Raw genomic sequence first — 24,391 nt, forward strand, 5'->3', positions numbered from 1 at the left:
GGCTGCTGTTTGGATCGGTGTCTCCTCAAGAGACGTGGTCCTATAGTTTGGGTCCGCGCCTAACCTCAAGAGGGTCTCGGCACTGGACAGAGAATTGGACATTGCAGTATACTGTAATGCTGTCCAGCCACGGTCCCCAAATGATGGTAGGCGATCCAGAGACGAAGCATTCAAATCGGCTCCGTTCTCGGCAAGAAGTTCAATCAGGTCAGGTTGGTCAATACGGGCTGCGATTAGGACTAGAGGATCTTCTGAAGAATCTAGGATACGAATATTAGCACCGTGCTTGAGGAGTACTTTTACTACCAAGACATGACTAGCATACATTGCTTCGTGTAGAGGTGTTCGTTGGTTGGAAGTATTCTGCAGATTGACAATTGCGCCCTGCTTGATGATCTCATCGACCGCGGCATGGTCTCCATTCCTGGCAGCCCAATGCAATGCAGAGTTTCCTTCGTCATCAGTAAGCTTGATGTCGGTTCCATGATTGATCAACCGTAGCATAATGGCTATATGGCCATTCGCCGCTGCATACATGAAGGGTGATCGACCCCTTTTATCTGCATGGTTTGCCATAGCACCGTGAGCTAGTAGCAGCCTCGCCATGAGGTCGTGACCTGCTATCGAGGCATGAATCAAGGCAGTCATCCCGTTGTATTGATGATTAACGTCTTGTGAACTGGCAGCCCAATTCGCACCCGATTTAAGGAGGATTGCTGCAATATCCTGGTCGCCTGTCGCTGCTGCGTATGCAAGAGGCGTCAGATACCCGGAATTGGCCCAGAACCCATTGTAAACACAATTGAGATCAATTCCGAAGGAGTTGAATCCAGGTAGAGCATCACACACGGCTTTGACATCTCTCTTGATAATCGCGTGATATAGCATCTTGGAGAGAGCTCCTTGCAGTTTTTCTTTTACCCTGTTGACATCTTCCTTTTCTCTGTTAGCAACTCGAAGGGCCTCGCGTAGCTTTTCATCATTAGCGTTGCTATTCTGTGTTGTTTCTGCTAACGGGCTAATCCTTCGACGTCGCGCACTGCCTCGCAGCTCGGAAGGCAAAGCAAGTTGACTTGAAGATGCTATAGATTCATGTCCACCGGCATTATTGGCCCTCTTGTCAGTCAAAACAGTGACTATGGACTGTGAGGATGAAATAATATGCGAGCCATCACTAGCAATTGCTAACGGCGTCTTCCGTACGGAGGGGTCTCTTTCGTCGGGCTGCGTCGATGCGTGTTCAGATATGCCATCAAACCGAATACTCGCTGACACGTGTGTGACATTTTCTTCAATCAGGAGCGACGCTTTGATCTTCTGATACGGCCTCGAAGACGAGAGTTCAATCTGAAATGGCGCGTCTGGTGTTGCCAAGCTGAAGATTGATTCAAGATCATCGCCCCGGCTTTTATCTTGAAGTTGACCTCGCAAAGCTCTCGCACCTGATGCGTGGCGTCGAAGCTCGGAGAGATCCTGTGCGCGTTCTTGCATTTGTAGCTCTAGATTATCAACGTTCTCCCTGTCAAATGTCAGCGCTGTACTACAAGTTTGGAAATTAGCTATGTAAGGAGACAGCCAAGCTTACGATTGTAGGATGTCAATAAGATGATGAATTGAGGAACACTGATCGCGAATCTGTTGTCCTAGTTGACTTGACAGCGCCTCATCCCACAGGTACTTTGCCTCGTTGAGAAGGCCATTGACACTCTCACGAGCACTCAACTCCCCATCCAGAATTGAAAGCGTAGAGGCAACACCGAGTATAGCCGTTTCAAACGAAGCCGTAAGCTCCTCGCTTGAACTTGCAACTGATGACAAAAGGTCTAGGCGGCTGGGCAGTATATTTTGTAGAGAGGACAGGGCTAATGACGTGGTGATACATTCTGTAGACAAGGCTATGATAGAGCGATTGGCTATTTCGTCGCGAGCATGTAAATTATTGAGTCCTTGGGCAAGTCTTAAACAAGTTGAGAGTAGAGACCCGACGCGCGTTAGGATCGATTGTGGTTCACTCATTCTGAACTTGGATGCAGGTGGCTATCGAGGTTGAGGAGGTTACAACAGTGGTTTTATGCTGGTGAGACATGTGAGGCTAATGTCGGCCCATCCAATAAGCCCTCTTTACGCCACGCGGTGGCGCGCACGTCAACTTTAGCGAGCAGCAACCATGTGAAAGTTTTATAGAAGTTGCGTATCCTCTTGTCTTACTCATCTTTGCTATTCGATCAGCTTCTGCATATTTAAAAGCTTTATCGCAATTAAAAAGCTAAATTTCCAAACAGAATTCTACGAACCATGAACGGTATCTGAAGTGAAGGTCAGAAGAGCTTGAACGGATATCAAACGCTCGGTATATTCGACTTCACCGTTTGCTTGGAATTTAACCAAACAATCCCGGCATACAATGTTACATTAAGAGCAGAAAAGTCGCTCTGCGTCATTATACCATACACAGTATCGAATGCCTTGTCCGACCTCTCAGGATTGGGGCAGTAGAAGACGCTGATCATGCAAGGCTAGGTAATCAACAAGCTTGCGGTTACCTCGTATAGCAGCGATTTCCAATGGCGTATTTCCATTCTTGTCTACACACTTTACATCCACCCCATGACCAATTAGTAAAGTAGCCAGCTCTGATCTGTCTTCCCATAATGCCCATTGCAAAGCCGTGCGACGCGTCAGGCCATAATTGCCATAATTTCTGTAGTAATTGAGATCCCCTCTGCAAGCTGTACCATAACGTAACAACGCGAGAACAATATGTTCGTGTTTTTCATTTGACGCCAGATGCAAGGGCTTGAAGCCAGATTTGTTTTCTGCATTCATGTCTGCCCCTCGCCCGATCAGCGTCGTCGCACAGCTCAGATGGCCTCTGGAGCAAGCAATGGATAATGGGGTATTGCCGTCTTTGTCTCTGACGTCGACGGATATCCCATGTTCAAGTAGGAGTTCGAGGACACCTCTATTTCCATACCAGGCAGCTGTGTGCAGTGGGCTTATTTCGAGGGCTGTGGGACTAACTCTTGCCCCCAATTTCAAGAGCGTCTGAGCACTCCTCTTGCAATCACACATTGCTGCATAATTCAGAGGCCTCCACAACGGCGGATCGTTTGTATAATTATTCAAGTCGGCTCCATTTTTATCAAGAAGCTCGATGAGCTCCCACTGATCTGTTTGAGCAGCGATGGCCATAGGATCTTTCTTCGATGAGTCCAAGAGATTAATTCTCGCATCACGATCTAACAGTGTTTTAGCCACTGGGAGGTTACGTGCATATACTGCTTCGTGCAAAGGCGTACGGTGCGATGTGTTCTGTAGGTCAATATCTGCACCGGCATCAAGAATCACATCTACGATCGCACTCTCACAACCATTGATTATGACACAATGTAGTGCAGAGTCACCTTGAGCATATGTGGCGTTAACATCAGCTCCATGGCTGACCAACATCTCAACGACGTCAAGATGACTGGAGCCCACGCTGATACGATCCCACTCATGCTTCGACTTGGAGTAATTCACGAGGGCATCCCGAACGGATGCTAAATCGCCTCTCACAATAGCCCTATGTAACACAATCGCCCTTCTTTCTGCGACTTGCTTTTCCTTCGGAGCGACGGCATCATGCTCAGTTTCGGTCGAGGCTGCGACCTTCCCAGTAGCAATGACATGTCTTAACGCCACGTTGCGACTTTTGTTTGCGGCGCTAGGCATTTGTGGCAAGCTAGAACTTCCATTCGAAGGGGTGTAGGCATCTCGATTGTAGTCGTCGTAGTTGTTAGAAGGAGCACCGGGAGTTCCATATTCCTTGCCCATGCCAATAGTCTTCAACGAGAATGAGGCTGGAAGTAAAGAAAATCTTCTTGGTTTATCTTGAAAGGATCCAGCCAGCCTATCCTTTCGTTCTGACGGTGCAGCCTGAGAGCTTGAGGCTATGGAGTGTGACATTATGTCGTTGGGGTTTGACTTGAGTCTTAACTCTGAAGATGCTTTTGAAGCATGTTGCGCTTCGGCATTTGTGCTGTTCAAGGACGGAGATACCGGAGGCATGCTTCGCTGAATACCTTCTTCTTCTTTAACCACTGCAAGATCTTTGATCCTTTGGTAAGGCCCGGCAGTCATAAGTTCAACTTGGAACGGGACTTCAGCGGACTCAAGACTGAAGATTGATTCTAAGTCGTCATCTCTGCTCTCGGCTTGTAATTTCTGTTGAATCCTCCATTTTCGCAATCGCTGAGCCTCAGATGCGTGCCGACGGAGACTGGATAAAACGGCGGACTGTTCTTGTATTTGAAGCTGCAAATTAGAAGTTTTTTCCCTACTAAAGTAAGTTACAGAATTTGGACAGTATATCTCTTCAAAATCCTTCAGCAGACTAAATCAGATCGCTTGAGATATCTTGAGCAGTGATGAAACAGTGGTATATCAAGCGAAAAAGAACTCATAGCTGCAAAAGCTCAACAAGAGCACTGATCGACGACCTCTGGTCGCGAATTTGCTGGGCAAGTTCTTTGACCAAAGCTTCGTCCCACACGTACTTAGCTCTGTTCAAGAACGTGAATCTAGTACTTGTACCAACGGCTCCGCACTTTTCTAATTCGCTCTCAAGTATGGACAATGTTGAAGCAATTCCCACGACGGCCGTCCCAAAGCAAGTCACAAGCTCGCGTCTTGAATTTGCAGCCGAGGAGAACACGTCTATTCGATTGTGCAGCATTGCTTGCAATGACGATAGCATAGTATAGGTAGCGATGCATTCTGTAGACAAGGCTGTAATTTTAAGGCTAGCGATCTTGTAGCGCCCATGCAAGTCATTCAGATCTCGAGAGAGCCTTAAGCAGACTGAGAGTAGCTTGGCGACGCCGGTTATTATGGTCAATGGCTCACACATGGTGAAAATTGCAAGATTCGGGTAGTTATTGAGTTTGAGGAGTTTGCGCGTCGTCGAGATGACGAGACATTCATCCGAGACGTTGCCATCCCGATATGAAGCGAGGCCAATATTGGCACGTTCAGCAAGCCTCATTGACGCCACTCGATGACGAGGCGCATATCAACTTTAGCGAGCAGCAACGATGTACAAAGTTGAACTGATTTTTAAAAGAGAATTGGCAATCCCCCTAGACTAACCCCTAGCCGTCTAACCCTACTAAAGTACTTTAAAATTACTTTAAGAATACTTATAAGTCGGGTAAATAATTTAGCGACACTGACCCACGTAAGATCTTACCACTGAGCTCGGGGGGATGTCCGCCCGAGCTGCCTCCCGATTGGCAATTGAGGGACTTGACAAGACCCCTTCTTTGTTTTATAATGTGTAACCATGTTCATTTGCATTGAAACAATACCTTCACCTTGCAGCACTTCTTTATCATTGCCAGCCTTGTGTAAAAACTCACCTATCGATCGAGCGTCAACTTAGATAGACTTCGTATAGTGGCCACTAAGCAAACAATATAAACTTAAAAATCTCAACCAATCCAAAATGATAGGTAGAGCTTATGAAAGAGTGAAAAGTAACACAGTGCTACTTGGCTATGATCATATCTAAAAAGATGCACGGAAAGGTATTAACGAACTTGTAAGACTTGCGCTATGTCCACTGTGCAATACGCCAAACCTCAAACATGCTATCCACAAGCCCATTCAAACGCCGAAAATGCCTAACCCAAACACCTAACTCCTCTTTGCTTCCCATAAATCAAACCCCACCCAGCACCTCCTCAACAACAACCCCCAGCATCCTCAACCCATACGCCCTCGCAACCCTGTCAAAGACCCTCAATCGTCTCATCATCTCCTCTCTCCTCACAACCTCCACCCACGCCCCACTACAAGCACAATGCTCCATAAAATCATTAACCCGCAATGTCCCACACTTCCCACACTTAAGATCCTGTCCCGTCCACTCCGCCACCAATCCATACACCATCCCAATCATCCTCTCCTCGATCTGCATCCTATTATACTCGCCGTCGCAGAATGAGCACTTCCACGGGCGGGTTTCAGAAGGATTCGTCGGGTCCGGAATCAAGTCTTCGTCGCGGCAGAAATCAAGATCGCGAGCCATGGTGCAGTTATCGCAAATCACTTGCTGGAGCTTGAGACTTTCAGAGGGATTCTCGAAGCGGGCTTCGTTGGAGAATTCGCGGACTTCGAAGAGGGCCAGGAGTTCTTTGCGGAGGAGGCGGGCTTCCATTGTGATATTTTTGTCGAGACTGAGGACTTGCATGAGGCTCTTGACTAGCTGCATGGCGGGGTTTGAGAGCTTGAGATGCGAGCCGGGGAGGATGGGGAAGGAGTAGTCGGATGCTAGTTCGGGGTGGAGCATCTCGTCTTTCTGGCGGCGGATGAGTCCTGCGATCTGGCGTTTCAGAGGTTTCTCGAATTCTTTTCCAAGAATGATCTTGTCCTCTTTTTCATCTTGGGTCGAGGCAAGAGCGGAAACAGGAAGTTGAGTTGGGCGTGGAGTGGAGTCTGGAAGAGTGCGTGGTCGTTTAAGTTTATGCATGATTTCGACGAACTCGACTACCCAGTCATGGAAGATTGGTTGTAGTGGTGAAGGGAGGAATTTGCTGAGCTGCCAGTGCATGATGCAGTCCAACGTTTGGTTTTCAGCCTCGACGACTTCTGAGCAGGCCTTCCCACCATAGTTGAATTCATCATACCAGACGAGGTAGTCCCAGTATTCCTTGATCTCCAAGTCCAGGAAGTGGAACAATGGCTTGGCTTTGATTGACTTCAGAATATACTGACTGTATGCAAACGCATTCCCAACCTCAGACTTCGTAGTCTGAAGCAAAAGTCGATTTGCATTGGCAAACACGACATGAGAGCCAACACGTCTGAAATCTGTCATCAGCTGCTGGAATGCTTTTCTCGACATCATCTGCACGTAGTAATGCAGGGAACGGTCATAAAGGAAAGAATCGGGATTCTCAACCCATCGGACAAGATGCTGGACCATGATGTCAGCCATATTGCTTCCTTTGCACGCTTCAGTCCACCATGCTTTGACCATTTCTCGCATGACAGTGATGCCAGCATTGGCGAATGCATTGTCCGAATACAAGACATTTGTCCCGTCGCTGGGAGCGTCGTCTTGCGGTGCAGCTGGGTTGAAGGCAATCGAGTCACTCCCTTCAAGCTCGTTGATCAGCGACGAAGTCAGTATCGTATTGATGGCCAGATTCCGAACATCAATCTCAATGCAAACTGATGGGTAAGTTCCTGGATTGTTGACTGACGGCATCTGCACAGTTTCGAGAGGTCCCAGAACGTCATCTTGCTCATAGCCGGCATGATCAGGTCGAGGGCTTCCAGACCACCAAAGTACAACATTGTTCTTCTGTAGCCGCCTGGCATATGCAATGTCAATCAAATATCGCGGATCGTCTCGCTCGAGATTGCAGAGAGGAACATCACCATATCTCGCCAGCTCTGTCAGATGCAAAATCCAAGACCCAAGACTGAGATAATGGTTCACAAGTCTCTTGGCGATAAAAGATTGCCAGCCAAGAGGAGGAAGATGGGTATCTGTGGTTTCGAATTTCAGTGGCATGACTGGGAATTCGCTCAGGATGGGAACATCATGAACAAGCACTCGTCGTTGTGGAGATTGGATGACCAGCATCAATGGCTTCGATTCGTCGTTTCGCATCTTCTTGACAAGATCTCCGATTTCAAGAAGAGCTTTCCGTCTGGTGGTCACTTGATTGACCTTGAATTGCATCTTTTCTTGGTATTGAAAGCAATTTTGCCATTCTTCACCATTGGCCTCCTGTTCTCGTCGAGAAATCGCCTCAGTGTATATCTTGCCAATATTAGGTAGGTCCTGAGCTGAATCTTTATTCTTCTGCAAGATCACCACATGCGCTAGTTCCTTCGCTGTAGAAAAAAGAGCGAAGACTTGTCTGTCACCAGCCACAACATGGTACAAGTACAAATATGCCATGGGTGATTGCGCAAGGTACGGATTCTTCGCTGTCGCTCGACGGAGGCCAGAAAGATCAAAGCCAGACTCCAAACCCTTGCCAAGCACACCAGGTTGAGTCTCGTCGAAGGTGCAAAGACTACCTAGTTGAAGTACTGCCCGAACATTCAGTGGTACTTGCTTCTCGTATACACCTTCCACACTAGGATGGTTGAACAGCAATGACAATTTCTGAGCATCATTGACATAGACACTCTCCGGCATCGTAAGCTTGAATAGGTGTACAGATGGATGTCCGTTGGGTAGGGTATGGGTGACTTTCTGGGCATCGCAGCCTTCCACTTCAATATCGGGTAGCTCTTTGCCCTTCAGATTCAGGAAAACTTGGCGCGGAACATTGACCTTCAGTTGATGGATCTTGGAGTCAATCAAGACAAACGCAAGCACCACACCTGGACTTGTTGTTCCTCTGAGCTGCAAAACTTGCCAGGTGCTTTTGTAGGTGATTTCTACTTGATTTCGGAAAGTCGCTCCAATGTTACTCTGAGCACCAGGTCGTGTCTCACCGAAGAGATGCTTTCGTCGGACGCGAGCTGCCTTTTGGATTTTCCATTTCTGTTTTTGATACTCAAGAAAGGCTCTGTAGTCCTTGGTAGGATCTGGCATCTTCTCTGGCAGGGCAGCGAATGGATTGGTGTTGACTGCAACGGCTGGTTCGGGAGACTTTCTCTTCTGGGCTTTTTGTGATGCCTGAGAAAGAGCAGTACCGATAGCCTTGGGCTTCAAGAGCTTGACACCAAAGTCCTCCATATCCTGGGAGCGCGGGTCTTGAAGATTGGTGATCTCTTCCAACGGGGCAGTTTTGAACAAGTCCGTCATCTTCTTCTGCTTCATTTTGTCGTCCTTGACATTGATTCTCCGCTGAAGCCAATCTGGATGCGGCACTCTTGGGACGGGATTTCTGACCTTCTGCAGTGCAGCAGGGATCGTAATCAACTTCTGAATGACCGAACCCAAACGCTCTCGGTAGTAATCCCAGTCCAGCAAAGCTCTTGGATCCATGTTCGTGGGATCCTCCTTCAGCCATTTCCGCAAGAAGTGTCTCTTCACTGATGTCTCAGCAGAGAAAATAGCAACTGGAATGGCTCGTTCCGTGACAGGAGCATTCTTGGGCCTCGAGCAAATGATATACTTGCAATTCAAACCTTTGTCCTTCACCATCTGCTCGCCTAAGAAATCAGCCAGTCGCTTGGCTGTTGTGATCGAAGTCGATTTCTGTGCTCCATATTCCTCGAGAGTTTTGGACATGCTCCTATTTTCGCAAATGAGATCAATAAGCTCTTCATCGGCAAGGGTCTCTCCCTTCGAGTCAAGGACATCCAGCCACTGGTTTGCGACTTTCGCTACAGCGCCGTAGGTTTCTGCGAGTGTTGTACCTTCCAAGAAGAATTTGAAAATCTGCTGTTGGAAGATTTTGATGAGTTTCAGCTCTCCTCTTCGCTTGACCTCGAACCCTTTCAATTCCGCAAGGCTGCCATCATCGTTGAAGACAGCATAACGCTTCTTCAAATTCTTGTCTTCTTCTTTCGAGGTAGGTAGAATCATAGCTCGATACGGTCCATCGACTTCGAAAAAGATTGAATTGTCACTGTGAGTCTCGTACCTGAATGTCTTTGGATCCTTGAGGGTTTGGTATTGGTCGTTGGTGAACTTTGCGTGAACCAAATGGTTCAACATGACGCAGGGATACGAGATGGCCAGCTTTTTCCCATTCTTGAGTTTGAAACCATAGTTCTCTGGAAATGTCGCGGGAAGCATACACCAGATACCGTCGGTATCTAGCTCCAGTGGACGGCCAATTCGTTCAACCAATTGCCGAGCCATTTGAATGATGTGGGCACCAGTCAGACAAGTTACACCAGCCATTTCCATAGAGTACCATCTTGATCCTTTTCGCATGACGTATCCGTAAAAAGAGTTGAGAATAACCTTGTGGGCTAATTGCAGAGAGTCGAAAAGTACAATCATCTTTTTCGCAGCATCAACCTCAGAGGCTGGCGCTCCCGCAGATTTCAAGGCTTCAGTCTTGCCTTTCCAGACTTTCTGTTTCCCCTTGTAATCGTACCGACGATCTCGAAAATCTCGGACAGTGTCGATATAGAAAGGATTTTCACGTTGACAAATGATTGCTTCTCGCTCGATGGTTTTCGACTCGTGGATCTTGTGGTAGATCTTTTGACTGTAAATCTGCAACCGCTTTCGGACCAAGGCGGCTTGCTCATCGTATGTCAAATCATGGAACGTCCTCGCTGGACTGTTAGGCCATTTTCCGGGAAATTTCTCGTTTTCCAAGGAATTTCTGATCATGTTGTACTCGTCGCGTTTCGCTGGAAGATACTCTCCCCTCCATGCCCAAGGTAATCTTCGATCACAAGTCTTTCCAGGTCGGTTGAAATCACAAGCTGCACAGTCCGACTCCTGGATCATGGAATCGGGTTGCAGTCGATTAGTCGTCATGATATTGGGGTACATGGAAGCGACATCCAAATGATAAATCAGGGGTCGCTCGCTTCGATTCGCCGTCTCTTTCAGACTATTTAGTCGGTCTGTAATTTGTTGCTTCACTTCCTCGTAATTCTCAACATCGTCAAGAGACTTCTTCTCCTCGACTGTGATGCTGAATTTCAGAGCAGCATCGAGATCTTCTAACAGTTCGTCAATCGCAGTCGTATCAACTGCAAAGTTGACAGGTATGTCCGCGCGGAAAACTCCAGCTTCGATACTTTCGACGTGACCGCCAACGTATGTTTCCGACTCGAGCAAATGACCTTCCCAGAATGCCTCTTTTGGCGATACATGCTTGTTGGGCAACACAATCTCCTTCTGGTAGGCTTGCACCATGAGCAACATCTCACAGAGAGTTCCAGTACCTTTCCTCAGGACAGCATCCGGACCCAGCGGAATAATCGTACATAACGAGAAAATGAATGGATGCACATATTTCATGTACAAGTAGTATGTTGCCACAGCATCTGAGACCGAATATTCGGAAAGAACTTGAGGTTTCTCGCTCGCATACCGAAGCATCAATTCCGGGTCCAGTTCATCTGGGTCATATCCAAGCTTGGCAGTTGTTACGGCTTTCAGACCTCGACTGCCTTGTGGTAAGTAACTGTCTCGATTCACCCAGTGGAAACAATCCATGTGAGCACTGTAATCGCAGCAGTACTGGTCTTCTGCCCCTTTCCGCCAACCAATTTCTAGATACATGTCAATTCCGTTGACGCTCGCTCGCGCATCCACGAATGGCCAATCGAAAAAGTCTCCGTTATAAGTCGCAATAACTGTGGGTCTAGCTTCTTTGATATGCAGGAAGAATCGCTCAATGACTGCTTTCTCGTCCGGCTCGTTGAAAATCATGAAAGGGCCTTCATATTCTGGTTTTGGTGTATACTCAAAATCCTCGATGTCCTCTGATACAATCTCTCGATTCGTGATCAGAAATCCCTGTCCATCGATCATGTACGAAATCATCATAATCTGATCAATAGCCGCATCCGGGAATTTGAGCGGTAATTTCGTCGTTTCGATATCGTATGCCATAACCACAGGCTCTGCTCGCTCCAAACGGTCTTCTAAACATTTCATTGTCGTAACGCCGTGTTTGGCCTCAACCGAGTACCATTTTCCCGTCCGTATATCTATTCTGTCAGCAAGGTCTTTCACAAGGACTCGTTACACATACCCATATCTATCATTACTCGTACATGGTATGGGACATCCCATTCCCTAATATCCACAATAAAATCGCTTGCATCAGCAACAGAAACATTAAGTCGTCTATCATCATCTCGGTCGTCATCAAAAAGGTCGAATCCAGGATTTGCACTGTTGTTCTCTTAGCATTCCCCTCACTGGGCCCCCACAACGCAACATACCTAGCAACCTCAGCATAAGTATCCATTGCATTCATATTTTTCTTGTTCTTCTCCGCAATCGGCATAATATCCCTCCTCGCCGCCAACAGCTCGAAAACATTATTAAACCTTAACTCGAAGAACGTCCTCCTATATCCAAGAAGGTGATTCGGCATCTGCAAATCCTCCTTCTCGACTTTCCGCAGACTCTTCACCACACCTCCACCAGGAGCTCTCTTCAACCACTCCTCCGCCTCTGCTTCATGGCCCCTCTTCACCGCTACCAGGAAGTAAGGATCATATTCCAGCGTCGCTTTAAACGTCCTGCCATCATCCTCAATAAAATAGCAATCCAATCCCGCTCTGCCCTCGGGAATCTTCTCGTCCTCGATACTGGTGCTATGGATGTTGACGAGCCAGCCGGTCTTCTTCTTGCCGCTGTCGTAGCGGGCGAAGCCTTGCGCTTCGTCAATCGAGTTCGCGAGTCGGGTTGCTTCGCGCTTCTCGTCCGCGGATGTAGCTTCGTTGCCTCCTTTGGTTGCGGTGAAGGTTTTGGTCTTGCGGGGACCGTGGTAGGCTTGTTTTCCTCCGCGGCGGTAGCCGTTCTTTGGCATTCGTGGGCCGGGCATTGTGAAATAGGAGCAGGATTGACCTGCGGTTGGGAGGGTTGTGTTCAGGAGGTGGTGGGATGCAAGTCTAATTAAAGAATTGCTTCGTTGTGTTTTGAGGTTCGAATGTTTGACGATTCGACGTCGAAGTGGGAGCTAATTGACCTGTGTTGAGTTGGAAGTTCGAATGTGTATATCGAAATCAAATATCCATGCATCGCGTCGCGTCTCAAAAACGCGTTCGCGTTTAGTGCCTCGCTTCACCCCTGAATCTTTCTCAGCCTTGCACATCAGGCTCGAACAGCAACGGCGACCGACAAATACACTCTACGCACATCATCATTCCATTATTTCTCAGCCTCGAGCTCTTCTATACTCCACCCAACACAATGGCAGGCGACACAAGAGACTCAACAACATCAACCCCACGCGGACCTCCACCCGGAGTAACCGAACCTCCAGAACACGTCAAGACACCGAACAAAGTCTACGAAGTCTTCAATGGGCCGCTGCCGTCTGCGAATGCGTTACCCGAGGGCTCGGGGTTAAATACTGCGGGGGCGAGAGAAAAGCAACCTACGCTCTCGGAAGGCATTAAGACGGTTAGGCTGGAGGATTTCAAGCAGGTGCATATGTATCCATGTGTCAGAGAAAGTCTGCTTATGGGAATTGGTGGCGGGTTTGGGATGGGTGGAATTAGGGCGCTTTGGGGAGGTGAGGATTCTCTTCGTTGGGAGAGGGAATTTGGCTAAGAGTAATACAGCGCCGATACCAAAAGCTGCCAATTGGGCTGTGGGCACGTTCATCTTTGCTGGAATTGCGAATTATGAGTTTTGTTTGTATAAGAGGAGGATGGAGAAGGCATATATGAAGAGAGCTGTGGAGATTATTGACAGGAAGAAAGTAGAGAAGGAAGCTGCTGCGAAAGCCAAGAGGGAAGAGAGGAGAAGGTTTAAAGAGGAGGAAGATAAGAAAGCGGAGGAAGCTGCTAAGAACAAAGGTTGGAGACTGTGGTGATTGCCAGAAAATCAACGGGACTTGTATATGTATGATGATCTGTATTTTGAACTGACTATGGAAGAAGCTCCCTATTGGAGCGAAATGGGAATATTGCCCTGCGCCGGATCCAATCCACCCTATCAACTCCCTGCTATGCCAAGTACTCAATTCGCTCGAAGACATGTGTAACTCTCACGGTTATGAAGTAGAGATAGTTCTGACGCTCTTAACTTCAGCCTCCATGAATCGCACTCTCCTAGCAGTCTCGGCTTCTTCTCGAGTAGCCTTATTCTCCATTCCACTACCACGCCTCCTCTCACTTCTAGCCTTTCTTGCTTCTCTCGCCTCCCGGTTCTTGTATTCTGCCATCTGCTGTCGACGTTTTTGTGCTCTAGCATATGCTTCTGCAGCTGTAGGCCTAAAGCCAATGCCATTGATCCCCTCTCCATCATCATCTGGGTCATTGGGATCATGACCAGTAATTTCGTCGTCGTGCCAGGTCAAGGCCGCTCTGTCGGGATCCACAATTCTACCAGGCTCGACACCTTCCATGATTGCATCTGCGCTTCCAGAAAGCGGCGGCGTACCTGTTCTCTTCTTTGGAGCCCTTGATTTTGAGTCGGCGAGACGATTGATGCTTGGATACGCATTTCCCAACCCAGAGGTTTTCGATTTAGCAACCGGGCTACCTCTAAAGATCATAGGATCAACCTCGTTGCTGAGTACAACAGCCCTAGCCTTCTCCCCGATAATAGGATCAACCGTTCGCTCCGGACCAATGAATATGGAGAATTTATTCTCCCTCTCCGTGTTCACTTGTGGTGTCTCGGGTATCTCCATCGTTGTGATCTTCCTCTGCTTGAGAACCTTAACTCGCTTTCTCAAAACCTCTTCCTCCCGGTGCGGGTCCTCCTCGTCGTATTCATCTCGTGGTAAAAGTGAACTCTTCCTTGGTCCATCCAGCTCGAACCTTCCCACAGCACCGCCGTCTTCCAAATGCAGACCTTGGAAATTGTAGGCGACCTTGGTGCGAGGGCTGCCTTGTCCACTATCCTCCTCCGTCCTAACTACGCCCGGAATATTGGTGTTGAGTCGCATCTCTGGTGGAGGAGAAGAGGTCGGCGGTGTAGGAGGAATCGTAGAGATAGAAGGAATTCCACGTTTCCGTTTGGGGGAAGTGAAGTGGGAAGCATTGATCGAGTCCATGGTCGGCGACTTTTTATATCGAATGTTGGTTGAACAAGGCGGCACAGAAGTCTAAACGGTGATGTCAACCACGGGAAGTTGGCAGGGGAGGAAATCAAGACGAGCAGCAAGGGCCCGACCGGCTTGTTGACTGACGAAACCGCTCGGGTTTGCCGGAGGAGTTGTGAAATTTTCTATCGGGGTAGAAGGCTGTCGCAGGATGATCGAGACTCGAGATTCGAGAGCTTCGAGGTTGGCGGGGTCGAGATAATGCAAGGCAGCTGGACCCAGCCAATCGCGTTCGTGATGCCTTCAGCCCTGCAGTGAGAACTAGTCTCGCACGTGACTGGATACTTAACCTCGAAAAACGCTTCTGATCTTCCAGGTTCCCTTCTCCTTTCTACTCTTTCCAACACCATTCTCTTTGAAGCTTCGTATCTCATCCTTATATCTATCTCGGACACTTGTATACGAGTTATATGTCTTCCACATCACAGTCATGCCTTAAGGCAACGGAGCAGCTAAGAGCTCGTAGAGCAGGCAGATGCAGTAGCATCTTACTTCTGTCCTGAGCCTCTGCGCTGTCAATTGTCATCAATAATCCAATTCCAGATCAAACTTTGCCGTTTGTACTTTGTTATCTGGTCGTTGTTCCCCACATTTTCGACGAATTCATAGTATGACCAAATCCGAGCTTCATGGAAACATCCTCATGACACACATCCATGCAGTCATGATGTGAGCTTCTTCGTTTAGAAGCCTTTTGGGTGTCATTCCACCTTTGTTCTATCGTTTTCCATGTCCTCAATTGTCCGGAATTCCAGCAAACGGAGCTTTCATTTACAAACAACACCCAGGCTTGCCTCCCCGCTTCATGCACGGCAACAAAGAATATGTGTTATACAATGTTTCAAGACACAGTTGATAGTATGGATATGCATAGCAATCAAATCTGCGTTGCTCTGTTCCAATCGCACATATATCATCTTGAGAGTACAAAAATATCTGTAACGTTGAGCAGATCATCTGCTTTTGCTCATTATCACGATGTTTTCAACGCGTATTCATACCTTCGAAGTAACTGGCGACAATCCCATCACCTACGTTATCGAACCTCACTTTGCAGGCAATGCTGTCACGCAATGCATTGCAGCTTTCTTTACATTCTTGTACAACCAGGTCGTCATTTTCTGTCATCATCCCCTCAATTGGATTTCGGATACGCTCAAATGGTTGTTGTACCAGTTTTGGAACTGTCCTATAGTTATCCAGATCTCTATCGCTTTAATCTCTGCTTACATCATCTACCGGGCTGTTCGTGCTCTCAATGCTGCTATTCAAACCCACTTGGATGCCGGTAAAGGTGGAACTCCGGCAGATGGATGGGGGTAAGTTAACCCTGGATCTTCCGAGAGCTTAAAAGCTCCTCGCTTTATACCAGCATCCTCCTCTAAACTGTTCTGGGCGATTGTGCTAATGTTGTCGTGCTTGTGATTAGATGGTGGCGCCTCTGCAGACTTTGCTTGATGGGTGAAATCCCCAACATCCGCGAGATCCACGTTAGTCCATTCCTCAAACCATACCGTGGTATTCTTCATGCAGAGGATATTCCTGCACGAGAAGGTCCCAGCCCTACCATCATCGGAATTGCTCCTCAACGTCAAGAGAACCAGAAGACCACAGTCAACCAATTTGAGACTGTTCAGGAACGTCTCCGGCAAAAGGCACTTGCATATCCTCGTGATCTCGTATTCGAAAGCTCATTCCTTGAGCGGCTTGGAGGTACCTTCGCTTTGAAGCTGAAAAAGTGAGACCACCCCGCTGTGCGAGGCAAGCCTGCATGGTCCACTGCGACACCTTACACCAACCGTACTGAACGTTCTTGGATCAAGAGATTTGGCTACGAAATTGCTCATGCTCACCAGGCAGATGGTAGTTTGCATGTGATTCTTCACCCTTACGATGTGCGAACAGTCATCGAGCAAGGCTGGGGTCAACGCCATCCTCTTGCTTCTACTTCGGCGCACTGGATGTTTTACTGGGATAACATTCAGTCATTGTGGAACCCTGATTCACGACCTCCTATTCCAGAGACGCTCGTAATTTTTGTATGCTCCTAGAGACGCCGACGAAATTGACATGGCCATAAAGATAGTTGATGCTGCGATCTGGTTCTTTACTGGTGAAGAAGTTGATTCAAACATGGGCAAGGGAAGTAAACTCAAGGACCGGTATGTTGACGAGTTCAACGGAGATGGGTCCCTCAAGGTTCAAGGAGAGCTTGACGCAGGCTGGCCGACGACACATTTAAAGCCCAGCACAGCTGCAGACGCCCGAGCAGATGATGTCCAAGCGTACGACAGAGCCGTAAGTCAAGCAGCAACACCAAGGGAAAGAGACGCTCCATTTTTTCGACCAGGCAATACCGATGAGGAGAGGATCGTTTATGCAGCACTTGAAAACGTTGTTGAGAAACGCACGGCTGCTAAGGTCAAGCCACCTAACATAGTTGTCATCGCGGACCTTGCCAAAGATTACGACGATTTGACGGCAATGATTGTCTTGAAAGAGCTTCACCGACTCGGTCTGATCGAACTCAAAGGTTTTGTTGCAAACTTGATGCCAGCGGAAGAACGGGCTCGATATGGCAGAGGAGCACTTGACCTACTCGGTCTCGAGAAGATCCAAATTGCCATCGGCACTGACGGATCTCCTATCAACCATGAGGTACACTCCTACTAGTTCGGGGGCGGATTCTCAGCCGCAGTCGAACTTCCATCGGGAACTGAGCTTCTCGAACGAATCTGCGATAACGCAAAAACAAATAACGAGAAACTCACCTTCCTCATCATCTCCTCCCTCAAAGACGTCTCCGAATTGATAGACTCCTACCCTGACCTCGAATCCGTGATATCCAACGTCGTCATGCAAGGTGGCTACTTTACGAATCCCCTCGAGCCCGACATGTCTGCGGCAAACAACAGATTCGACCCGATTGCCGCAGCACAGTTCCACATCTGGCTCGAAGAGAAGCACATCAAGTCCACCGTCTACACCAAAGTCGCCGCGTTCGCCACTCCTCTTACGACCGAACTTTTCCATGCTTTATCAGCAACTAGCCATGTACTCGGTACCCATCTCCTTGATACACAACAAGCGCAAGATATTCAATTCTACCGCGACGCTGTAACTGGAACTGGAGGGTTCATGACCCCCGAATTCTTCTTGAGGAATAAAACATCGTGGTTCGATACCCACGATGCAGGGGATACCTACCCAGACGCAGCAGGAAATGAGATCGTCCTGTATCTGACGAAAGTAGTTGCTTATGATGCATTGGCTGCGTTAGGAGCTGCGGGACAAGATGTTCTCGTGGAGTGGGGGGTCAAGAAGAGTAGTCGGGAATTGCATGAGGTTGTTGGGACCGCTGGACCACTGGGAAGTGCAGGTATTGATGGAAAGAAGATGGCTAGGGCATTAAGGGCGCTTTTGAGGGTGGGCTTGTTGACCTCTTTGCCGTAGACGGCTTTTGGAGAGCAGCTTTGAGTGTTTCTTTATCTTTTGGCTGAGTTTGATGCCTGGATAAAATGCTTGGCGTTGGTAAGTCTTTGACACTTGTGAAGTAAAATTGCCTGATTTTCACAAAATATGCATACTCCTGCGTTTTACGTGGATTTTACGTTCCAAATCAACAAAGAGTTCTCCATAATGAAATACAACTCCTTGTTCTGAGCATTCCGTTTGATCGCCAGTAAGCATTAAACACGAGAAGTACACGCTAGACCTCGCTTAAGCTCCACTCCCCACATTAAAATTCACATATATCTGCACGCATGTTACGTCTCGGCCTTCCTTGTGGGAAGGTCTCGTGGGTTGGTATGGTGAATAAAGTGAGGATAAGGCAATTCGTATTTGAAGTCAAGAATGATAACTAAGTTGAGCACGAAGCCCCTAAACTACGAGGTGTGGCAGGCCGTTATATAGAACTCTCACGTAGGGAGTCAAACTCCTGCCAGGAGTCTTATCCCTTAGTGGAGTTTTACTCTAGAGTAAAACTCCATCACGTGACACCCAGCCGAGAGATCCCGTGATCGTGACAACGCATTCCCCGCGTTTGATTCTTCACTTCCAACATCACTCTTGACTTTCAAATTCTCAAGAATCCTCAACACTTAACCAACAACAACCATGGCGCCCTCCAACTTCCCCGGCCCAGTGACCCTCTACACCATCGGCTACGCCGCGCTCAAATACCCCTCTCTTCCCCCAGCACCCGTCAACGTCCCCTTGGGAGACCAAGTCGGCCTCCTCCAACACCAACTTCCCCACGCCCAAAACCACCAAATCGCCCAACTCGCATCCCAATACCTAAACGCCCTCCTCACCTACCAAACCAGCTCCGACCCCGCGCTCCACGACCCCTCTACCCCTCAATACTACTTCTCGACCGCCATCTGCCTCCTCAATTTCCTGAACACTAGCCCAGATGTCTGTAAACGCATCGCGAGCCATCCAACCCTCCTGCATGACGTTGTCGAGAAATTACTCGCAAACGATGTGGTGGAGAAAATGAAAGCGGTGCCAAGACCAGGAGGTGCCAATTTCCCCGCTGCAACATTCGATGATGATTTCGGGAGCCTCTTGCAATTCCTCTCTACCGTCCTGCTTTACATCGACGATCCGTCGTCCGTGCATGAGCGATTCCAAGACCTGATCCCGAAACTGAGGGCGTGGAAGAGGGAGTTTAGGGGTAGTAGGGTGAGGACGATTAGTAATGCGGCGGATCGGCTGGTGGGGCAGATTCAGGGGACGGATGCGACTATGTTGAAGTTGATAAGGGGGATGCAGGATAGTAGCTTGGTGTGTGGGGTGCAGAGTTGTGGAGTGAGGGGCGCGGCTGGGTTGACGGTTTGTGGGACGTGTAAGATACAGAGGTATTGTGGGAGGGAGCATCAGAAGGCGGATTGGAAGTTTCATAAGCATATTTGTGATAAGGGGTTGGTGGAGCCTGAGGATTGAACGACTGGTCTTGGCTCGTCGAGTGGTGTAGATGTGAGTGCAATAGAAAGCGATGCTCTTTGGCTGTGGTTATGGTTACTTCATAGATTGCTGTACAGAAAAGGAGTAAGGGGTCGATTTGGTTGCAGGTGTTTTTTCGTGGCTTCTTTTCTCTTCTGCGGGCACATGTTCATAGCGTCTGACGCTTATCTATTCCATTGCTGACCTCATTTACGGAATCTGCTTTTGTGATGCAATGCATTGATGAATTGGTTTGTTTGGCTTTCTGCTCGGTACTGTTTTAGCTTGGTTGTCAAGGTCTGGTGCATGCCACCATCTTTTCTGTTTCGAATGCCACGAGTTGCACTTCGAAGGCGGCTTCTCTATTCTATATGTGGCATCATTCAGTCTACGATGATACACGGGACAGGGCCAAGATGCTCTCTCTAATTTTTAATCCCAACCTGCCACAATCCCTTCATGTTTATCAGATCCCAAATATTACTTTACTCTTCAGTCTCCCGCTGACAGAGTATGACTCTATTTCAATCTTCAAACTCTTTACCTTGCCCTCCTCAACGGATGCGCCTCCGTGTTCAGCACGTACTCATCCAAGCTAATCACGTCCGGTTCTGCAAAGATGAGATAAAAATACTTCAACGTTTTCGCCATCCAAAAACTCTCCATGCGATCCAACTTACGAGGAGTAGACGACGTGACGTCCTCGATGCCTGCATGGCCGATATCTGTGATGGTGTGCGTAATGATACTGCTGAATATATTCCAAGCCCGTTCTCGCAGTTTCTCGTCACCTGTTATACGATAGAGGATAAATACAGACTCGATAGCTTCTAGTCTGCATTTATCAGTTCGCGCCAGAGAAGTAGCTTGGATGCGTTTCTGCTTACCGCAAGATATATCTCCCATCATCCACCTTTGTCACACCGGGAACAAGACGATTGTTAACAATCTTAGTCTTCACATCCTCTGCCCCGGAAATCATCTCATCAACTTTCTCATGCCACTTCTCCTCGACCCACGGACAATTCTCCGTGTCATCGCACGCCACCGTATGCATAATCTCCGGCATGATCCCATTTGGCATAAATTCGTATCCCCAAAGACATCCTTCAACCAGCTTCCTAGCCAACACCAGATCTTCGTCGTTTTCAAAAATCTTTGCTCCGATGGAGACCATACCTCCGGCAAAACAGCCAAGATGCTGAGCTTGCGAGTCTGTTTTCAGCTCCGAGACGTGCATTGTCCCATCGCTGTCCACATTCCCCGCAAGCCGGACATCCTCGCCGCTCATTGTCATGGGTCGGTAGAAGATATTGCGCTTCATGGCAATAAGTGCATACTCGTACATGCGTCGATATTGCTGCGTAGCACCGCCTAGCAGCAAGTGCTGCTTGGGCAGATACTCATAGAGCGAGTCCGCCATGCCGCCTATCGTGAAGCCATGGTAGCTTTTAAAATCCGCATGCTTCTCGTCGATGAGAACGGGCCACATGCCTAGGAGCTTGGTCTGGTCTTGCTGTTGAGAAAAGGTGTCCATGATCCGCTGCACAGCGTCGAAGTACTTGGGATCGTCCGTGATCTGACTCAGTCGTGTGAATTCCAGTGTGAGGGAGCCGGGCTCCGAGACGAGCACGTTGTCGTTTGCTTCTTGAGGTAGCCCTGCGGCGGCATTTTTGAAGTTCCATCGCACGATGGGAAGGCGATTGGGGGTGTCGAAGGCTTTATAGAGCATATCACCTAGCTCGGTTGCCTTTTGGAGCAGGATGGGATACTTGCCTTTACTTAGGTCGTGGGCTGCGAGGAAGCCTCCCAGGTAGCGGATCGTGGTTTCGAACACGTTTAGTTCTTCGAGGGCGCAGGTGCTGAAGTCTATCGAGTTGATAGCGGCAACGGCTTTTTGGAAGTCTTCGTGCATTCCCATGATCCATAAGGTGTCTGGAGAGGGTGTCAGTAAGTTGTAGACTTGAGAAGAGAAGGGAGGGTAGTGCGGACCAAGTAAGTCGACCATCGTTGCTGCCCAGCCACCAAATGGATCTCCAGAACCACCAGATATGGGTTTGACCTCATCTCGTAACCATGCATGCTCCTTATATCCTTGCCACGCATGCGTAAAATTTCCTTTCACAAGCTGTAGCCTCTCCATCCTTATTCTTTTTGCTTCTGGAGTCTCTCGTTTGAATTCGTGTTTGATCCTGGGAATAGGACTTGTGATGATGGTTGGTACTGCTTTCATCGAGTCTACAGGAAACCATTGGGGAATATCCTTCCAACTAAATTTGGCCTTCGTCTTATCTGATGGTAGGTGAGGGGCTTGGGGTTCCTGCTGGTATGCATTCCGAATACTGAAAATGTAAAGGAGGAAGGTGAGGATCAGTGCAGCCGATAGGATTGAGCCTCTCCATCTCGAAAACATTGTTGCGAATACAAGAGAGAAATCTTTCTGGTGTACGTTTTCAATGCACACATCAATTGTTCAGCGACACCAATGTTTGGGGGTAAGCGCCGTTGTGGCTGCGCATCAACGCCCCCAACATCTCCTGAACCAGACTGTCGGTAACCTATCGGCACTCCAACACAAGGTGAACCGATGTTGGTTGTCTATCTTTAACTGTTATCTATATGTTCAAGCAGTAAGTGGCCCAGCGAATCATCTAAGCCGACTTGCTGACATTCATTTGTTACATCGGAACTAATCTCTTGATTTGTGCTAATCATTCTCCGCAACGTACCTAAGTAACCACGGAACATATTTAAACTAGTAGTAAGTGTTTAAATCGGCACGATCGACGAAACTATTCTCGTGAAAAGACAAGTATCCCCACTCAACGAAACGAATGGTTAACACATGAAGTTGTCCAAAGAATCTAAGACTTACCTGTCAGGGAATAACTCTAATAAGTTTACAGTTTCCGACGTGAAGGGTGACCGAACCAAACAGAACCAACATCTGCTTGGAAGCTTTGTTCCAAGTTCAGGAACCCAGTAGTTACATATCTCGCACCACCTTGCCAATTAGAGCCCTGTCACTTGATCACGTTGGTGGAGATTATTCGTTGTCTGCTTCATCTCGATGTTGGAGTTTTGCAACTAACAACCGCGTCTCAAGTCTCCGTGACTTTCACGAACTTTCTCGGAATTCAAATGCCGTTTCCTTCTGCTATCAACAGTAAAGGGCACGACTACACAGCCAGAGGATGTTCTGCCACAACTTCTTAAATCGAACTACAGCCTTCCTCATCTTCCTTACCTCTACCTCCGCCTTAACAATCCAAAACATTCTCTGGAACATCCCAAACGGCAACCTCTCCTCACTCTCGCAAACCTTTACCTCCAGCCAAACCCTCCCTTTATCCTGGAACGCATGGGACTCCACTCAATACGTCGACACAACCAAGAACCTCGTTGATCTATGGGCTACAGCTTTTGACTATAACTTGAATCCGTTTAGTCAACGCTTGACCGGTAAGTCCTCCTACATCCCCAACAAAGTACATGCCCATACATGTAGATGTTAACAGCCGATAAGTGGGAATCAACCTCACATCCGCAGGGAATTTCGCATGGACGATCGCCATTCCAACGAGCAACTTAACCTTTGACGCCAAATACGTCCTGAGGTTCAAAGTCACGTCTCCGATCTACGATGCCAGTTCGGGGGAGCTGTCTAGTCCGGGGTTTCTTGTTTTGGCTGCTTCTTCAACTTCAACTTCTGCTAGTACCAGTAGTTTCGTGCCGAGTACGATCAATACGTCGACGTTGATGCCAACAGATACCACATCCACGACTCCGGCAGCGTTGGGTTTAAGTGTTGGGGCAAAGGGCGGAATAGGTGCTGGTGTGGTGGTTGCTGTTTTGGTGGTGGGAGGAGTGTTGTGGTTCTTTCCTTTGGTTAGGAGGAGAGGGAAAGCGAGGGTGGTGCCGACTCAACCTCTTTTTGATGAGAGGAATAATGATGATGGGCCAGCGGAAATGCCGGTGAAGTCGACGCATGTGGTGGAACTACCTGCCGGATAATCGCTGTTGGTGAGATGGACATGTGTGCGTTGGAGGAAGTGAGAAGGGGAACCGGGGTGAGGAAGTGAGCTCAAAATCAAACAGGAGATGATTCTTAAACCCGTAATATATGATCTCTCAATATTTAAAGCCCAAGGAGACGAGTTCCTCGCCGCTTCTATGATATAAAATATGATTTCTAGACCGCGATCTAGACTACTAACTACCCCGCGTCCGTCGTCGTCCGCCCAAGTCTGGGTCACAAACGCACGTATCATATTCAAAGCATTCGGCAGAACCCCGCTAGTTCATCGCGTGAGTACTTGTTCTCGACCTAGCGCGTTGTCTTAGGAGCTTGTGCTAGACAGGATGAGGTGAGGTAAGGCGTTCCCTTTGAGCATGCCGGAGATGAGCGCGGGCTGCCGCCGCCGTAAACGAAGGGGAAGAGATACGGCGCTGTAAATCTTGCGCACGAATCATGTTGCGCTCTGTTTACCTCACTGGGGTTATAAACACTCTCTGCTGTATTGGCGCCTGTGAGCGTGATATTTAGAGGTGGGTACTGTACTTAGTAAACAGTCATCAGTCGTCCTAGAGTCTTGACTAAAGCTGGGAATTTTGACGACTCTACAAATAGTTTGATACTCAAACCACTTGCAATTGTCAGCGATGCCATGCTGCCATATCCGGCCTCTCTCGTTGACCCACCTACCAAATAGAACCTGATATATATCAAA

The 24,391-nt window shown here is 48.2% G+C and overlaps 10 protein-coding genes across 10 annotated transcripts; 6 read left to right on the plus strand and 4 right to left on the minus strand.

The window, feature by feature from the left end:
• Window positions 1-76: 76 nt before the first annotated feature.
• On the minus strand, window positions 77-2,057 carry LY89DRAFT_251116 (ankyrin). The gene is made up of 3 exons (XM_018206194.1): window positions 1,586-2,057; window positions 326-1,519; window positions 77-260 (listed from the first exon to the last, which is right to left on the minus strand). Exons 1-3 carry the CDS (start codon window positions 2,014-2,016, stop codon window positions 218-220), a joined length of 1,668 nt encoding a protein of 555 aa, XP_018065163.1. The 5' UTR covers window positions 2,017-2,057; the 3' UTR covers window positions 77-217.
• A 3,530-nt stretch (window positions 2,058-5,587) lies between these two features.
• Window positions 5,588-12,619, minus strand: LY89DRAFT_787183 (DUF1744-domain-containing protein). Its single transcript, XM_018223048.1, has 3 exons — window positions 11,872-12,619; window positions 11,679-11,821; window positions 5,588-11,634 (listed from the first exon to the last, which is right to left on the minus strand). The coding sequence occupies exons 1-3, from the start codon at window positions 12,477-12,479 to the stop codon at window positions 5,702-5,704; spliced, it is 6,684 nt and encodes a 2,227-aa protein (XP_018065164.1). The 5' UTR covers window positions 12,480-12,619; the 3' UTR covers window positions 5,588-5,701.
• A 209-nt stretch (window positions 12,620-12,828) lies between these two features.
• Window positions 12,829-13,606, plus strand: LY89DRAFT_689414 (uncharacterized protein). The gene is made up of 2 exons (XM_018215903.1): window positions 12,829-13,172; window positions 13,222-13,606. Exons 1-2 carry the CDS (start codon window positions 12,848-12,850, stop codon window positions 13,473-13,475), a joined length of 579 nt encoding a protein of 192 aa, XP_018065165.1. The 5' UTR covers window positions 12,829-12,847; the 3' UTR covers window positions 13,476-13,606.
• LY89DRAFT_689415 (uncharacterized protein) lies at window positions 13,505-14,864 on the minus strand. Its single transcript, XM_018215904.1, has one exon. The coding sequence runs from the start codon at window positions 14,661-14,663 to the stop codon at window positions 13,656-13,658; it is 1,008 nt and encodes a 335-aa protein (XP_018065166.1). The 5' UTR covers window positions 14,664-14,864; the 3' UTR covers window positions 13,505-13,655.
• An 825-nt stretch (window positions 14,865-15,689) lies between these two features.
• On the plus strand, window positions 15,690-17,384 carry LY89DRAFT_739801 (uncharacterized protein; the record flags this gene model as incomplete). The annotated part of the gene is made up of 4 exons (XM_018220507.1): window positions 15,690-16,030; window positions 16,141-16,424; window positions 16,455-16,741; window positions 16,794-17,384. The coding sequence occupies 4 exons, from the start codon at window positions 15,690-15,692 to the stop codon at window positions 17,382-17,384; spliced, it is 1,503 nt and encodes a 500-aa protein (XP_018065167.1).
• LY89DRAFT_759694 (uncharacterized protein) lies at window positions 17,142-18,223 on the plus strand. Its single transcript, XM_018221472.1, has one exon. The coding sequence runs from the start codon at window positions 17,568-17,570 to the stop codon at window positions 18,162-18,164; it is 597 nt and encodes a 198-aa protein (XP_018065168.1). The 5' UTR covers window positions 17,142-17,567; the 3' UTR covers window positions 18,165-18,223.
• A 556-nt stretch (window positions 18,224-18,779) lies between these two features.
• Window positions 18,780-20,039, plus strand: LY89DRAFT_689418 (uncharacterized protein). Its single transcript, XM_018215905.1, has one exon. The coding sequence runs from the start codon at window positions 18,831-18,833 to the stop codon at window positions 19,659-19,661; it is 831 nt and encodes a 276-aa protein (XP_018065169.1). The 5' UTR covers window positions 18,780-18,830; the 3' UTR covers window positions 19,662-20,039.
• LY89DRAFT_251155 (uncharacterized protein) lies at window positions 19,783-20,145 on the plus strand. Its single transcript, XM_018206195.1, has one exon. The coding sequence runs from the start codon at window positions 19,905-19,907 to the stop codon at window positions 20,088-20,090; it is 186 nt and encodes a 61-aa protein (XP_018065170.1). The 5' UTR covers window positions 19,783-19,904; the 3' UTR covers window positions 20,091-20,145.
• A 56-nt stretch (window positions 20,146-20,201) lies between these two features.
• Window positions 20,202-22,074, minus strand: LY89DRAFT_626405 (seven-hairpin glycosidase; the record flags this gene model as incomplete). The annotated part of the gene is made up of 3 exons (XM_018211105.2): window positions 20,202-20,496; window positions 20,549-21,596; window positions 21,654-22,074. 3 exons carry the CDS (start codon window positions 22,072-22,074, stop codon window positions 20,202-20,204), a joined length of 1,764 nt encoding a protein of 587 aa, XP_018065171.1.
• A 781-nt stretch (window positions 22,075-22,855) lies between these two features.
• On the plus strand, window positions 22,856-23,675 carry LY89DRAFT_739805 (uncharacterized protein; the record flags this gene model as incomplete). The annotated part of the gene is made up of 2 exons (XM_018220508.1): window positions 22,856-23,123; window positions 23,188-23,675. 2 exons carry the CDS (start codon window positions 22,856-22,858, stop codon window positions 23,673-23,675), a joined length of 756 nt encoding a protein of 251 aa, XP_018065172.1.
• Window positions 23,676-24,391: the final 716 nt, after the last annotated feature.

Source organism: Mollisia scopiformis (genome assembly GCF_001500285.1).
Source record: "Mollisia scopiformis unplaced genomic scaffold LY89scaffold_25, whole genome shotgun sequence".
NCBI classification, from domain to species: Eukaryota; Fungi; Ascomycota; class Leotiomycetes; order Helotiales; family Mollisiaceae; genus Mollisia; species Mollisia scopiformis.